This window comes from Hyperolius riggenbachi, chromosome 3 (genome assembly GCF_040937935.1).
Source record: "Hyperolius riggenbachi isolate aHypRig1 chromosome 3, aHypRig1.pri, whole genome shotgun sequence".
In the NCBI taxonomy this organism is placed as follows: Eukaryota; Metazoa; Chordata; class Amphibia; order Anura; family Hyperoliidae; genus Hyperolius; species Hyperolius riggenbachi.
The window spans coordinates 258158130-258175503 of record NC_090648.1 but is presented as its reverse complement, the minus strand read 5'-3'; the positions used below and the strand labels follow the sequence as shown (position 1 = coordinate 258175503).

The following is a 17374-nucleotide window of genomic DNA, read 5'->3' as shown; positions in this document are numbered from 1 at the left end:
GAAGATACAAAAACTAGAGTAATTGATGCATAGAATACACATTTGTAAATATATGAGGTTGGAATAATTAAGACACAATCCATAGGCACCTAACGGTTCCAAGCAGAATAGTTTAGGATTTATCATGATCGTCTTCTAGAATGCCGGTCAGTTTTTAATTAGGCAGAACAGGATTAGCCTGATGTTGACCTGCCCCAAAGCAAAGCAAGAGAATATCTGCATTTTTGCCATGATCTCTTTATAGCAGGGAAAAATGTCAGCAGTTGAAGAGCATATTAATTGACCTTGCAGAGTTTATATTCAAAAGGGCTTCCAGGAAGACACGGTAAAGTTATATTATGAAACAAAAAAGAACACAAGGCGTATTACTTAATATTAACATACTAGTCAAGACAAGAAAAAAACAAATGAAGCCACAGCATTAAAATACAAACTGAGCGTATAATTAGAAAATCGCATGAGGGAAAAAAATATGATAAGAATGTTCAGTGGTAAATGACCTATATAAACATTTTTAACCTACAATGACATTCTATTTTATTCCAATTTTGTCTTTATGATCTTTATTACTTCAAAGGTCAGATATGCCCTGCAATTCCTAGCACAGCGTAACCATATTGAAATCAAATCTAGCAGACTCACTCAATAAAGTAGACTTCTCCTTTCTCTGTGTATGCCATCTCCCAATTATCAGGCAAGGACCCCAGTTCATCATTGTCATCTGGCTTCAGCTGTTTCTTGAAATCCGCGCTTTCCTTTGACTCGGAGTCTGGCAGGCAGTACAATGGAGCGTTGTAAGGCTGGGATGAAATCTCACCTGAGGCATCTGTACTTTTGTCTTCATGTTCACTTGATTCTACACGAAACACAGAAATACACATTTATCACCTTTGTCCTCTAGAGTGCTCCTGAGCATGTCAATGTACAGAAGTGCTGCTTCAGTCAAGACATCAAGTCAATGTGAAATATATAATGAGGAACGCACTTCTCAGTATAAAATACGCTCAGGGTCACTTTACACATTTACACAGCTCTCTGCAATCAGCATGAATAGAATGTCATATAAGCTTTGCTGCTGTCAATGGTGCAGCGTGTTTTGTGCATAGGATATCTTTTCCAGCACCCATTGCTTCAAGAAAATATTTCCATATAGCTGAGAGATGTTGTACATTATTCAGTTGCAATTTTTCTTTTTTAAAAAAAGGGAGATATATGGGCACTGGGGCTGGTTTACTGAGAAGAATACAAAGAAAAATAGGATTACCAGAATCCTTGCTTCAGTTAAATATTAAAACCTGACTGGTTGCTCAAGGGAAAGGCTCCATTTTTTTACTCCAGCTTTGATCTGCTTGCTGACATAAATCAGCCTCAATGTATGCAGATAAAAGAAAAACTACCTGATGGCCAACAAACCTTTATTTTACAGCTGTGAATAATTCACGTTTATGCAGCTAAAGGTTGATGCAGGTATGCCATATTATTAGCAGCTGAATAGACAAGAGCAGCCACTAAAGTGTGAGGTGTGAAGCCATTACAAGTCCCAAATACGTGTGGCCAATGTTTTATATCCCAACAGTTCATTGGGGTAAAACTATGTACAACTTGCAATTACCATCAACTAAACCATCTTCAGTGATCACGTGTGGTATCTGCTTGTTTAGCTCTCTGATGAACAGAAAATACTGCGCTATGGAAGGGGTGGAGAAGGGCAAACAGGAGGATTCCTGTTGTGAGGCACTGAGGGGAAATACAGCTGCAAATATTCAGCACAGCTGACTGCTGAGGAGGCAGTGCTCAAGGACATGGGGCACTACAGTCTGAAATGTAATTGTATGTAAGCGGAACAACACACTTGGCAGCAACAGTTGATGCAAAGAATCTGCTATGGGTTTCCACATTCCATACACAAATTAACCTTGCTTGTCCCCCCCCCCAAAAAAAAGACATTTCAGAGAAATATATTTTCTTTCCCAAATCAGTTAACAGTTTTCTGTAGGGTCAGTCAGTGTATTTGTAAGTAGGAGTTCTTTACTCCAGTAATGCTGTCTTCTTGGAATAATAAACTAATTTTTCCCTACTTTCTCTATTTAAAAAAAAAAAAGCCATTTATATCCCTTACCCCAATGCAGGCTGATTATGTCCAGGATGCCTAAACCTGAGAGTAATACTGTATATGTGGCTCCATCATCTAGGAATCAGCCCACAGTGTTCTGAACAATGCGAGATACTCTACAAGTGTGGAAGGAGGGCAGATATTCTCACTCCCCCAAAAGCAACCTTGTCTATCACCACTACCAGTTTATGGACAAAGTGGGGGGAATGCTATGGAGAGTTTGGGATGGACTCTGCAAACCCCTTTTAATAGGACCATATCCACCCAAAGGAGTGAGTACACAGCTACATTAGTACCTCTTATCCATTTCAATAAACCCTAGTTAAAAACTTGAAACAATGTTTTGTTTTTTTAAATAAAGGATTTTTCCCCAAAAAATAAAAATGTATATTAATGTGGCTGGACATACTCGTACTTACTAGGTATCCCAATCATTGTCATCCTCAGGGGGCTTTGTGAAATCTTGACTGAAGGCCCATTGATACCTTTCTGGACCTTCAAAAAAGGAAATTGATCCAGAGTCCTGAAAAATGCAACTTTGACTCCTATGTCAGAGAATTGAAATGGACCATTGATTTGGGCTAATAGGAAACATACAGTAGGGACATAATTCCTGCAGTGGAATCCCATTGATCCAGACCAAACAACAGGGACCCCAGATGGAAGACTGAAGGATGGTTTTGCCAGGGCTGTTAATCAGTATAGGGTTGTAGTTGTAAAAGATGGCATCTCCAATGAAGATCACACAAAGACCTGATAATAACAGCACATAGGATATGCTGTAAAGGCTGGGACTATGGTAAGGGACATTTTTTTCCTTGTGTAATTTCTCCAATGTCCGCAGACAGCAATACCAACAAACAAAGGAAAAAAGTATAAAAGAAAAAAAACCTGAGAAAAAGAAAAGGTCTGACTTGAGCTTCACAATGTATTGTAACCAGCGAGTGTATTACTGAATAGCTGATACTGAAGACATGCAGGTAACTGATCTATTTACCCACTGCCCCAAAAATATGAATACACATTAATTAATACTTGATGTGGCCAGTTAGGTAATATAATTTTATCAATTAGAATATGTGAAATTCTACTCTTAAAATAGATGTTAATATTTTGCCCACAGTAGTACAATATCTTAATAAACAAGCAGGAGGGACTGGGTAGACTAAAAACTTACTGCAAGCAGAACAGAGTGGTATGTGTAGGATGGGATGTAAATATATATAGGTATTGTATACCTATCTGGCTCACTTGATACTATACAAGACATACAATGAGGATCAGTACACAATGTTACATGTGGTTTGTTATTTACATAAATGATAGAATACTGGCACACTGACCTGGTGTTACTGCTACTCCATTTCCATTGATCACTGGTCTCTCCTCTTCTTCCTCCTCTGGAGGTTCAATCCCAGTCTTTTCCATGTTGCTTACAGATTTATTGCGTTTGCGTTTCCCCTCAACTCTTGGAATGCCACCAGGAAATATATGGTCTGTTGCATTTAATAAGAGTGGAGCAGGTTCAGCTGGAGGCTTTGGAGTGCCGTAGTAATTTTCTACAAATAAACACAACAGTGATAATTTATTAGCCAAGGATTTTAAGTGAAAAAATGGATAGTTGTCTTACTGGGCAAATCACAAAAAGCATGCTCATAATGAAGACTGTAAAAACAGAGACCTAAATAAAATAATACAGATCCTATGCAGAGTTCTAGCCTGGAACTAGCAATCTAGCATCTGGTCCTGTTACTGTTCAGTGATTATCCATTGAAATAAAAAATGATCAGCTGTTTTCAGTTTTTGTTGTCTATACCACATGTACTGCACTTCCCAAACAATTTTCTTTGTTATTCATGACAAGCCTGTGATTTTGTTGGCTGTGCAATGAAATTTACCAAGGGAAAACAGCCTGTTTACCTGTGTTTAACAATAGCTCAATTGTATCTATATTTGTAAAAAAATAATAATAAACTTGTCATAAGGGATGCTAATCAGCACCTGCATAAAAACGTATTAGTGCAGCTACAGTCAACATAAAATTTAAGCTTAAAGAGAATATAAGGTAATAATAATAATAACCACCAACAACTGTAATTGTATTTATATAGTTGTATTGCAATATTGTATTATATTTGTTTCACACATACACTCACTAAGATCAATTTTTACTCTATTTTAAGGTGCTAACATTTTAATGTTTTTTGGCTACTGACTCCGTTATTGAGCCCTAAGTGCAAATAGATTTACAAAAACTCAGGATCATATTTTTGCAATGACATAAGTGGATATCTTTTTGCATTCCTTTAGGAGTGCACGAATTTGAATTAACAGGATGTGTTGGATCTATCATTTGTTTGAAAATGTATAAATTGCAAAATAACCCTGCAGTAAGGGGAATTGGAGGCTGCCATATTTCATTGCTTTTAACCACTTGCCGACCGCGCACTCATAACGCGCTTCGGCAAAGTGGCAGCTGCAGGACCAGCGACGCAGTATTGCGTCGCCAGCTGCAGGCTGATTAATCAGGAAGCAGCCGCTCGTGCGAGCGGCTGCTTCCTGTCAATTCACGGCGGGGGGCTCCGTGAATAGCCTGCGGGCCGCCGATGGCGGCTCGCAGGCTAAATGTAAACACAAGCGGAAATAATCCGCTCTGTTTACATTTGTACGGCGCTGCTGCGCCAATCAGCGGCCGGGGATCGCCGCCATGTGACAGGGGACGTCCCGTCACTGGCTGCACAGGATGGATAGCGTCCTGTGCAGCCCGGATCTCCAGGGGGGGGGGCAGGTAGGAGAGGGAGGGGGAGGATTTCGCCGCGGAGGGGGGCTTTGAGGTGCCCCCCCCCCCGCAACACCCGGCAGGCATGAGCGATCAGACCCCCCCCAGCACATCATCCCCCTAGTGGGGAAAAAAGGGGGGCGATCTGGTCGCTCTGCCTGCACGCTGATCTGTGCTGGGGGCTGCAGAGCCCACCCAGCACAGATCAGCTACAACAGCGCTGGTCCTTAAGGGGGGGTAAAGGGTGGGTCCTCAAGTGGTTAAACTATTAATTCTACCTGGCTCTCCAGCAGATTCTCTGCCTTTAATATTTTGAGCCAGAATGATTGTGCGGATCAAATATCTGACTAAATTCTAACTGCACTACATGCTTATTTCAGGTCTGTAATTGAGACACGTGTACGAGAGGAATCGGCGCGGGAGACTTGGGCGCAGTATACAGCCGGTATATGGCTGATCCTGCTACACCCCAAGTCCCGGCCGTGTTAAATACTATTCTCCCTCCAGGCCACCATGGATGGTGGGGAATGAAATAATTTGGCTTCCAGCAATTGCTGGAAGCTGAATTATTGTGTTTTAAAAGTAACTTGAGCTCCGTCTTCTGACGGCGCCGAAGGTACTCCCTGTACGCCCAAGTCTCCTGCGCTGGATTTATTGTGTTCGTTCAGACATTGCTGAAGCCAAAAAGTGTCAGGCCGGCAATGGGCATTGTTTAACCTCTTGAGGACCACAGGCTTACACCCCCTTAGTAACCAGGCCATTTTTTACAATTCAGCACTCTGCAGCTTTAACAGTTTATTGCTCAGGCATACAACTTAGCAGCCAAATGAATCTTACCTGCTTTTCTTGCTACCAACAGAACTTCCTGTTGGTGGCATCAGATTGCTGTTGAAATGTCTTTTTTTCTTTAAAAAGTATTTTTTTAAAGAAAAATAGCTATTTTTTTAACCACTTAAGCCAATCTGGATGAACATTCTCATCCAGATGTGCTGCACGCACTCCCACGGGCCACGTGCGCGCTCCTACCGCCACCCGTTAGCCCAGCGATCAATGAATGGGATTATAGATCCCATTCATTGATTGAAGCCCCCCACAGAAAAGCCGACAGCCTCTTATCAGAGGCTGTGGTTTTTCTGTGTTACAAAAAGTTTCCCGTCGTCCTAATACTTCCTGGAATTGTACGATCACGCTTCCAGGACTTGATCTTGTGGCCGAATAGTAAAACTACAGCCACATCTATTTGTATTAAACAAATACATTATTTTACATTTAAAATTAGCTGTTTACCTCCCACACCACACATTACCCAAATAACACTTTTAATAAACAAATAAAATAAAAAAAAAATACAATAACAAAAAACAACAACATAAATAGTTACCTAAGGGTCTGAACTTTTTAAATATGCATGTCAAAAGAGTATAATATAATTTTTTTTAAATTATGGGTTTGTAAATAGTGATGAACGCAAATTGAAAAAATGCACCATTATTTCCAAATAAAATATCAGTGCCATACATTGTGATAGGGACATAATTTAAATGGTGTAATAAGTGGGACAAATGGGCAAATAAAATACATGGGTTTTAATTATGGTTGCATGTATTAATTTCAAACTATAATGGACAAAAACTGAGAAATAATGATTTTTTTCCATTTCTTTCTTAATCCTCCTGTTAAAATGGATTTAGAATAAATTAATTCTTAGCAAAATGTATCACCCAAAGAAAGCTTAATTGGTGGCGGAAAAAAACAAGATATAGATCAATTCATTGTGATGAGTAGTAATAAAGTTATTGGCAAATGAATGGGAGGTGAAAGTTGCTCAGATGCAATAAATAAACAACCATGTGGGCTTAAAGGGAACCAGAGATGAATGTTTCACACAAAATAAACATATCAGTCGACAGCTTGTAAAGAATAAATGCTCTACCTGATAATTTCGCAGCTCTGGTGTGCGCCGGCTCATATCCCTTCTGCTTCCGGGTTATGAGTTGTTCTGGATGTGCTGTCTAGGCTATATGAGAAAGGCTGCTGCAGCCCAGTGTTGCCAACTCATCCCTTTAATTACTGACACATCTAAGTTATACAGGTTCTGGGGCTATTTGCACATAATCAGTGCCTTAACTGCATCTACCTAGCCACAGAACCTGTATAATTCATATGTGTCAGTAATTAAAGGGATGAGTTGGCAACACTGCTGCAGCCTTTAATCTGTGTGCTTTCATTTTGGTATGATGTGCAGTTGCCTGTAGGAAGTGGCTCTTATAGGATTGAAACTGCAGTCATCATCATTATCTATGCAGAGTGCACACAGATTATATTGCAGCCACACTTGTCTTTTTCAGAGATTCTCTCTCAGCAGGAGGAGAGTATGCAAAGCAGATAATCTGAGCCAGGAGGTGGCAGGGTTAATCTTGAAAAGACTCCACAGAAGAGTGACCCAGCTATAATGATTCCAGGTCAAACCTAGACTGAGCCAGTCGGGGATTCTTATCACAGCTGATAATAAACTAATTAAGCAGATAAGAATGAAACTAAAAGCAGGGTAGGTGTTTTCTGTCATGTTCCCACTGATAAATGTAATAGAATACATAAGGGTGCTTCGTCTCTGGTTCTCTTTAAATAGTTAAATTTCTTCCCTCCCTCTGAAATCTAGCACTAAGATCACCTCGCCACTCCGGGAAACAGCCAAGTGACAGGGCTGTCCCCGGTACAGTGCTGTGCTAGATCTCAGCGATGTACAAAATAAAATAACTGTGGTTTTTTTTACCCTAAAAGCCTGCCAACTCCGATTGTGGCTGGCAGGCGGTTTACTGAGCGGAGCTCCGTAACTCAGTGGGGATGCGCATTCTCCGCTAATCTCCGCCTACAGGACCTGATGCCAATCGGCGTTAGGCGGTCCTGTAGCTGCCACCCTCCCACCGCCAATTAGCATTAGGCGGTCGGGAGGGAGTTAAAATGAAACACTACAAGCCACAATATTCTTCTCACTGCAGGGCCATTTTAACATAAATCATGTGGATATACTGGGGATATGTACAGAGAAGCAACAACAAATATAGCCAGAAGGTCAAGTTTTTAATGAACCTACAGGGCTTAACTTTATTTAGAAAGTGCTTTATAAAACGTTTTAAGTTCTAGAGGGACTTCAAAGTTTAAGAAACAAAAGATATACTGTACCTGTATGTCAGATAGTGTAGTATATGTAATTTTAGGATGACGCACAGGAAACAATGTATGGCAGGTTGGTGACAATAAACCCCTACCTAGTTATATTTAAATCTCATGGATCCATACAATAAAAAAATAATCATAAAAGCTGGAGTCTTAAAGGGTGAAAAGTGCTACAAGCCAAGTAATAGATATTTGCAAAATGTAAACGATTAACCTCTCTAGGACTGTGTGGTTCTGCCAAATGAAGGAGCACAGCCTTAAAAAAATGACTCTGGTTGACTCCCAGTGATCACAGGACCTGAGGCAATGACTTGTGCAAGAATGGAGCTGTGAGACAGCTGAGCTTAGCAGGGGTTTATGTGATTGATCATGGCAGGAGCCAGCAGTGTAGTTACATCTAAGCTGTGTCACAATAAAAACATCAACAAATATGTTGTAGATTTAACTATGGGTGGCCCCACAGTGGTTAAAAGCAATGTAAGGGCTGGAACCCACAGGAGCGCTTTTGGCAGCGTTTTGGCAGCACTGCGATACGCTAGCAGTTTGCCAAAACGCTGGGCTAATGTTAATGGATGGGGCAACTTCCACAGGAGCGTTTGCGTTTCTCAGAAACGCAAACGCAGGACATGCAGCATTTTGGGAGCGTTAGCGCTTCAATGCAAAGTATTGAAACGCTAGCAGAAACGCTCAGCAAAACCTAAACTGAGCGGTTCTGCTAGCGTTTTGCGGTTCAGCACACTGTAACAAAATTAAAAATTATTCACAGGACCAATCAGGATAAAAACGCGAAACGCAAAACGCTACACAACCGCTGAGGAAAAAAATACACTGTTGCAAAACGCGACCGAAAACTCGCATGAATCAGCTTGCAAACCGCTCAGGCAAAACGCTAGCGGTTGCGTTTAGCGTTTGCGGTTTGCAGTGGGTTCCAGGCCTAAGGGTCACTTACTTCTAACAAATAGGGACATGGGCTATGGGATTTCAAATGAGGCAGGGGAAGGGGGGGGGGGGTCTCCAGTTACATAAACACAGTGCTTAGTTCTCCAGGTTAAGCAGAGCAGCATTAGAAGATTGCATTGTATCTGTCCTGCAATAGGTGCTTTAAAAAAATACTATCTAGTACCTTTTCAAAATGCAGACTATTTATGTATTTCTAGTGAAGTAAACTGACAACAAAAAAAAGTTATTTTTGAAATATGTGCAATTGTGTGTCTCTGTAGGACCATAGTAGGGGCAATAGATAAGAGGTTGCACAACAGCAAGCCCTGATAAAGTTCAATAAATTCTGAAACAATCTTTCATACACATGTTCTACATAGTGTGAGGAACAAGAAATAAGGAAAAGAACATGCAAGACAAGAACACACACAGTAAAACAATGAACTTTAAATATATTTACTTTAACTATCATGTTCTGAAGCCTTTAGGGAAATACCTGCCCAAATCTGTTATGTTAATTATATTTATATTAATTATGAGAGAGTTATCTTGCAGTTGGACTTTCTGTCACTCACTGATAGCTAGTATCTTGGGAAATTTGCTGTGGAAAATTAGCTCAGGGCCATTTTGTGATTTCTCAGTAAGAAGTTTAGAAACTACATTTGTAGCCCAAACACTATGAAATCTACCCACAGCTTCAACAGATGGCATGTCTCAAGCAATTATACTTCATTCATGCCTTGCTAGCTGATCAATGTCTCTCAGGTAAAGCTCTGTGAATCTGACTGGTACTGTCAGAAAGTGAGGGAAAAAGCCCACATTCACCAACATTTACTCTTCACAGCAATAATAGGATAATATCCAGGCTTCTGATTCACCAAGGTTTGACAGAGCTTCTGTGGTGAATTTCTATTGTTGCACTGTATAAACAAGGAATAATTTCCAAAACTGACAGCAGAAAGATCATGAAAGAATAGTGGAGGGTGGAGGGTCTCTCAAACTTCAGGCTCGTACACACGTCTGACTGCAGCCAATGAGGGGTCCGTCGGCACCTCCTGCTGGGTGGGTTTTCAGAAGACAACAGAAGACAACAGAAGAAGAAACAGCCTTATCAGTCCTTCGACAGACTGTACACACGCTGTACTGTCTGCTGAAAACCCGCCCAGCGGGAGGTGCCGACGGACCCGTCATTGGCTGCAATCAGGCGTGTGTACGAGCCTTTACAATGTTACTTGTAGGTTGGCATGTGTAAATTTTTGCAACCTCATTTTCAGATTTGTATTTGTAAAAAGTTTTATGGAAGGTTTTAAGTTATATTTTTAGAGATGAAGTTAGCTCCTTGAGGAAGGTAAATTTCCTAGCTGATAATACCTAGGTAGCAGCAGCTAAGACATTGGTTAACAATGGAGCAGATTTATCAAAACCAGTGCAAGGAAAACTATGCAAAACATGGAGCAGTTGTCCAGATCAAGAATTCTGATTTTTATTTTCATTTTAAAGGTGGGGTTTACTTTGGTAGTAGTTAGTAGCTAATGAAACGGGCAGGGGTTGGAAAGGCAAAATCAGTACTCATGATAAAAGTTTAGAACTTCTCCAGAGAGGAGCATTGGGAAGAAAAACAATGGCCACATTTCATTTAGCCATACAAAGTTGCTGTCAGATCCCCTGCCTTACAACCATTTTGCATGGCTGTGCAGGCAGGTGTTTTGTTTTCTTTTCAGAAAGCCAACAATGGGCTTTAGATATTTTCTCGCTTAAAGTTTTAGTATAACAATGTACAACAACAATATCTGTCATCTGTTATGGGTTGCTGGAGTATATTATAGAACACATCTTTAGACTGTGTGGTACAATTCAGGTGTCCATGGCTAGCCTATAGATAATAACATTTGTTATAATATTTGGGGAATTTTAGCCTTCTTATTCTTGGAAAATGTACTGCAAAATGTCTGCAACATAGACATATGGGAAAGCACTTCTTGCTATAATAATTATACTGTACAAAATGCCTTTGCAGTCTTTCACAGGTTGTTTCACCAACTAGGGATTAGAAAATAACATGCCAACCTTACACACAAGTTTGCAGTTATACAGTATATCAGCAAACAGCTTGTCAGGCCATTTTTTTTTTATCATGGTTGGAAAAACATAGTACACAGCAATTTTCCATTTGATAAACTTAATGAAATGTTATGACTCATATTGTTACGATATTTCTAAATTTGTGTCTCGTCTGCAATTTTTTTCGGGTTGCATGAAGAAATCAGCCTTAACCACTTCCCAGCCACAGTTTTTTACCCTTAAAAACTAGAGCAATTTTCATATCACGCTCCTTCCATTAATTCGCTAATAACATTATTGTTATTAATCACATAGAATAATAAGGCTTTCTTTGGGTGGTACTTTTTGCTAAGAATTATTTTATGTTACATACATTTTAAAGGGAATAATAAGAAAAAAATGAAAACAAATTCATTATTTCTCAGTTTTCAGCCATTATAGTTTTAAAACAAAACATGCTGCTGTAATTTAAACACACACATTTTATTTGCCCATTTGTCCCGGTTATTGCAACATTTAAAATATTTCCCTAGGTCAATGTATGGCGCCAATATTTTATCTGGAAATAAAGGTGCATTTTTTCAGTTTAGAGATTTCTAATTATATATATCTAATTAAAATACTTTATTTGCAAATTTAACAGTAATATTCCTTCCTGACATTAACATATTAAAAAGTCTTTAACCACTTAAGCCCAACTGGACGAGATTTCTCGTCCAGTTGGGCTGCGCGCACTCCCGCAGGTCGCGCGCGCTCCCCCGGGCCCCCCCGTGCGCGCCCCCGCTGCTGGCCGCTAGCCCACCGATCAGTGAAAGGGATTATAAATCCCTTTCGCTGATCGGACCCCCCCGGAGAAAAGCCGACAGCGTCTCTTCAGACGCTGCGGCTTTTCTGAGCTCTGGCCTCCTTTCTTCTGCCTGGGAGCGAGATCGATCGCTCCCAGGACTTTTTGATTCTGGCCATCTTGTGGCCAAATAGCAAATTACATCTTAAAAAAAAAAGTTTTCAAACTAAACATATACATATATTAAAAAAAACCCTGTTTACCTCCCACACCAAAAAATACCCACATACAAGTTTAGATTGAAAAAAAAAAAAAAATTACAATGATAAAAAAAAAAAAAACATAAATAGTTACCTAAGGGTCTGAACTTTTTAAATAAGCATGTCAAAGGAGTATATCAATATGATTTAATAAATTATGGGCATCTAAACAGTGATGGACGCAAAACGGAAAAAATGCACCTTTATTTCCAAATAAAATATTGTCGCCATACATTGTGATAGGGACATAATTTTAACGGTGAAATACCCGGGGCATATGGGCAAATACAATACGTGAGTTTTAATTACGGAGGCATGTATTATTTTAAAACTATAATGGCTGAAAACTGAGAAATAATGAATTTTTTCAGTTTTTTTCTTATTCTTCCTGTTAAAATGTATTTACAGTAAAGTGGCTCTTAGCAAAATATACCACCCACAGAAAGCCTAATTGGTGGCGGAAAAAACAAGATATAGATCAATTAATTGTGATGAGTAGTGATAAAGTTATTGGCAAATGAATGGGGGGTGAAAGTTGTTCGGATGTAAAAAAATTTCAACCCTTCGGGCTTAAGTGGTTAAGTTAACAATTTTTTTTTATCATTATTATTTTTAAATTGTCTTTTTAATTGTTTTTATAAGTGTTTTATTTGGGTAATATATAGGGTAGGAATATAATGAGTTAAAATGTAATAAAATGTATGTATAACTACATATAAAGTGTATGTGGGTGTATGTGTGTCTATGTTTGAGTGCATTTTATTTTTTGGCCACAAGATGGCACTACACTTAACTTCAGAGTACGGTAAACAGTACTCGGAAGTAGTTAGTGTATCTGTTTACTGAATGAAATGACTGCGTCAGCAAGATTCCGGCTTTTCATTCATTGCGGAGACAGCAATCAGGACGGGAATAAGGTGTTCCCAGTCCCTGATCAAGTTAGCGGTGGAACTGCAGCGGAAATGAGTGGCGGCAGTGCGGCAATTGTGAGCGGCGAGGTAAACAACGTGGGTACGTGTATTTACTCCCCTGGTTGTGAAGCAGTGTGCAGGGGGGCGTAAATACACAATGCGGCGGTGGTGTAGGGGTTAAGATTTTTTCTCTTTATTTTAATAACATTAAATACATGCATCCTTCTAACAAATTTTATCAGTTCTACTAATTTCACAGCTCTCTAATTGAAGAAAAAAAAACACAAAACAAAAACAGTGCAGCTTAAAATAAAAGTTTAGTAACAAAAAGAAAAAATGGATGATAATGACTGATGATGAAAATATTCAAACTAATAGTGCTTATACATGGTACAATTTCTTTCATCCAATCTTAACATTTCTTTGTAATATAAGGGAACTGCCTAAATTATCCTTTCAGTATATTCACTTAATCTACCTTTATACTACATAGAAATCGTAAGATTGGATTAAAAAAAATTGTACCATGTATGGGCACCATAGACCTGACAGTTATGGGACAAGAAAGACATAGTCGCATGCTACTATGCGATTATTTCAGGCAGTTACTATAACCCAGTACTCACCAGCAACAACTTATCATGCAGACCTATTGTAGATACGCATAGGCCTCTGCTACAAAGTCATGTGTCATAGCCTGTACTAGGAATAGTTATTTCTCATTCAAAGTTGATGCAAATTGTATGAAAATGTACGCAGCTTCAAAATTCAAGCTGAAAAAAATTGCATAAACTTATAATTATATTATTGACACTCCTTAGTCCTTACTAATGATTCAGTAGTAGGTATGAACTTATAATTGAACTTGGCAAAACCATTACCGTGGATTTAACCCCCCTGGCGGTATGAAAAATTCCGCCAGGGGGCAGCGCAGCAGTTTTTTTTTTTTTAAATCATGTAGCGAGGCCAGGGCTCGCTACATGATAGCCGCTGCTCAGCGGCATCCCCCCGCCCGCTTCGATCAGGAAATGGCGACGGGGCGGGATGACGTCACCGACGTCGGGACGTCATTGGGAGTCCCGAACCACCCCTCGGCGCTGCCTGGCACTGATTGGCCAGGCAGCGCACGGTGTCTGGGGGGGGCGCGCCGCAACAGATAGCGGCGATCTGGCGGGGGCCGGCAGCGATCAGAGTGCTGGCGCAGCTAGCAAAGTGCTAGCTGCGTCCAGCAAAAAAAAAATTATGAAAATCGGCCCAGCAGGGCCTGAGCGGCACCGTCCGGCGGCTTACCCCGTGTCCAGCACGGGGTTACCGCTAAGGAGGTTAAACTGTGCCAATCAAATCCACTGATTACTGGCTAATTAATTAGCTGCCAGCTTTTTTTTATTTTTTTTATTTTTTATTTATTTAGCAGCTTGAAATCCAAGGAATTTGCATAACAAGCCAAAAGTTAAGTTACTTCTAGGCCTGCTTCACACATAAATCTGTACATTTCCGTTCCAGCCCCATCCTGTCAGTTTTGCATCAATTTTCTATCAGTTTCACCTGTCAGAATTGGAACTGAACACCTTTTATGTGTGACCACACCAGGGTTGCCAACTTATCCCTTTAAATACTGACACATATAAGTTATACAGGTTCTGGGGCTTCTCACAGATAATCAGTGCCTAAACTACATCTAACTAGCCACAAGACATGTATAATTCATAAGCGTCCGTATTTAAAGGGATGAGTTGGCAACACTGGACCACACCAATAGAAAACTGAAGCAAAACTGATAGAACAGGACTGGAATGCAAATGTATAGGTGTGTGTGAATCAAGCCATAGAAAACTCATACAAACCTGATACACAATGTCAAAAACTGACATGACCGGACTGGAACGGAACTGTACATCTTTTAGGTTTTAACCCAGCCTAACAGTGAGGTTATAATGCTGCAAGTTATCTTCAAGTGCTACCGAGTATACAACTGAAACATTAGAAATAACAGCAATAGCTTAGCAGAATCATGACCCTGTGTAATACATGCTACACTTTGCAAGACTACTATATAAATGTTTTGATTCAGAAAGGAATGGGGTTAACATGTTTCTCTATAATAAAATAAATATTTAGCCATCAAAGAATTATGGTGTTAAATAGAGCATTACCCCAGAAGTCAGTAAAATAATTGCACCTACAATAGGTTTAGTATTGGAATTGAACTACACAAGCAGTGCATTATTGTAGCACTATCAGGGTTTTTTCTTTGGTGATTCTTGTAGGGGCCAAGAATACCTAGGTGAGAAGTAGGGAGAGACCAGGAGCCCAATAGTGCAGTATCTTCAGGTATAGGGAGGATAAAATTATATAGATATATTTTCACTGTATAGGCCTGCAGGGAATTAACCGTCCCTGCTCGGTACTCCAGGTCCTGCTGGATATTGGATGGTCGCTCTCCTGTAGTATGACAGACTTTCCAGAAGAACTGCAAAGCTATTACCTCCAAAGGAGGTCTGACTGGTAATGGGCAGGATGGAGGCGCTCAATGTGTACTCTATTTTAGTGTTGTAAAATCATTGGCGCCTTCATCCTATCCATTACCAAGATTGTAGCACTGCATCTTCTACCATGTAACTTAGCTTCTGAACTGTAATTAATTGTATAAACTCCGACTGAGCAGAAGTTTGTGAAGTAACCTGGTAATTGCAACAATGAACCCATTTTACCTGTTCACCTAAGGGTTTTCTCTACAGAGAAAAGCCTCGTACACACCTCTAACTACTGCCGCCTGACAGGGATTGGGATACCTCATGTGAGTTTGTGGTAAAGGTGGTACAAGTACATCGCTAGCCTGCAGGCTAGCGACACGCTCTTTGACTGTGGAGGACGGGCAATGTACGGCATAATAATTTTGGTCTTTGCTTGGGTGAGATGATCTGCTATGTCAATATTTTTATGTTTGGGCTGCTGTAAAATCACAAAATGTTCAGGTGGCCTTGGCCCAGTTTAATCTAATGTGTGTATGGGCATACATTGAAAAATAGTCATGAGTAGGCGTGGATTTATCGGACAGTAGACTATCTGTGACTTAACTGATATTCTGCAATGTCCTTTGACCATTAGTCGATCATCTGCAACTTTACCGATATTCTACTATCACATACTCCTCCCCTACCTAAAGCTAACCATTGCAGTCCCTCAAATACACACGAACACCTCCATTGAATTCACTATAAATTCACATAGAATCTGTTATCAACACTCCTATTATATTTTGTAGTCTATTCAAGATTAGAAGAGCATTGTAGTGGCACACCAGCCACATTAATCAGTTTATGTGCATATAATGTGAAACTCATATAAAGTTAGGGCTTTGGAGAGGTGGCATCCCTTCTTTTCCTCCAGATCCCCATTCTGTCTTCGTTCAGCAGACATTCTCCTGAATAAGTATGACACGAATATCATAGGGCAGCCCTGTAGATGAAAGTCTTTCTTTCCACCCCAAATAGCCTTATTCTTCCAGTGCCTACACAGTGTGGTGAAATCCCATGCAGTCTCAGTTCTGACACCACATGTCCTACCTTCAGAATACCAAACTTGGGCTGCTCGCCCTTATAGGTCTGCTGTCCAAACATCAGACAGCTATTCAGAGCAAATGGGCTCAAACTGCAACCAAAATTACATTAATCCATAAAGTTTGGTCCACTCAAATCTCCAGCCCCAAGTTGCCAAACTATTCAGTCAGTTCCACCAGCTACAAAAAAAGGCCTCTCACCATCTACTGGTGCTGCCTGGATCATAGAACATACAATCTTGTATGTGCATCAATCCTGACTAGTGTTGTAGCATCAGATCCCTTTTCACAGTGAAATGTTTTCATTGAGATGCAATTCCCTTTTTTTTTTTACTGCAGGTTAATGCTAAAGCAATGAAAACCTATGGGGCATAGCAGACCTGCAACTGGAAGTCAAGTAAGTCTATTGTTTTGGTAAAAGACTTCCATGCACTTCCAATTTCCGCCACACTAAGTGAGCGCTAGAGAGGCTCATGTCTTGCTTGGCTTGCAGCCTGAAGTGAGATTACCGCACATTGTCACCTAATCCCTGAAGGCTGTTTTTGATGTTGCGGTGTGATTGCATGATTGTACCGCGACAAAAATGCTGGTTTACAGTGTGAAACCAGCCTTACTGTCCAAAGCTATACTGGCTCGCACTGCAAACACCCTTTTTCTAGAAATGTCTGTCTCACTCACTTGTCCCTCTAAGACACTTTAAGACAGCTAAGGGTAACTAATACTGTAAACCTGCTTTATTATAAAAGGAATACAAATAATTGCTCTCACATTTAATTGCTCTGCAGCACACA

General features: G+C 40.1%; 1 protein-coding gene across 13 annotated transcripts in view; it reads right to left on the bottom strand.

Moving 5' to 3' along the window:
* Positions 1 to 17374, bottom strand: part of MAGI2 (membrane associated guanylate kinase, WW and PDZ domain containing 2) — a 1075940-nt gene that overhangs the window by 413018 nt on the left and 645548 nt on the right. For 12 of the 13 annotated variants that reach the window (XM_068276199.1, XM_068276198.1, XM_068276200.1 and 9 more), the window contains 2 exons: positions 3457 to 3672; positions 643 to 856 (listed from right to left, as the gene is read on the bottom strand). In XM_068276199.1, the coding sequence (XP_068132300.1) occupies positions 643 to 856; positions 3457 to 3672 (430 nt within the window). Of the gene's footprint in view, positions 1 to 642; positions 857 to 3456; positions 3673 to 3794; positions 3880 to 17374 lie in introns of those variants that run through there. The other variant, XM_068276204.1, reaches the window with a different exon arrangement.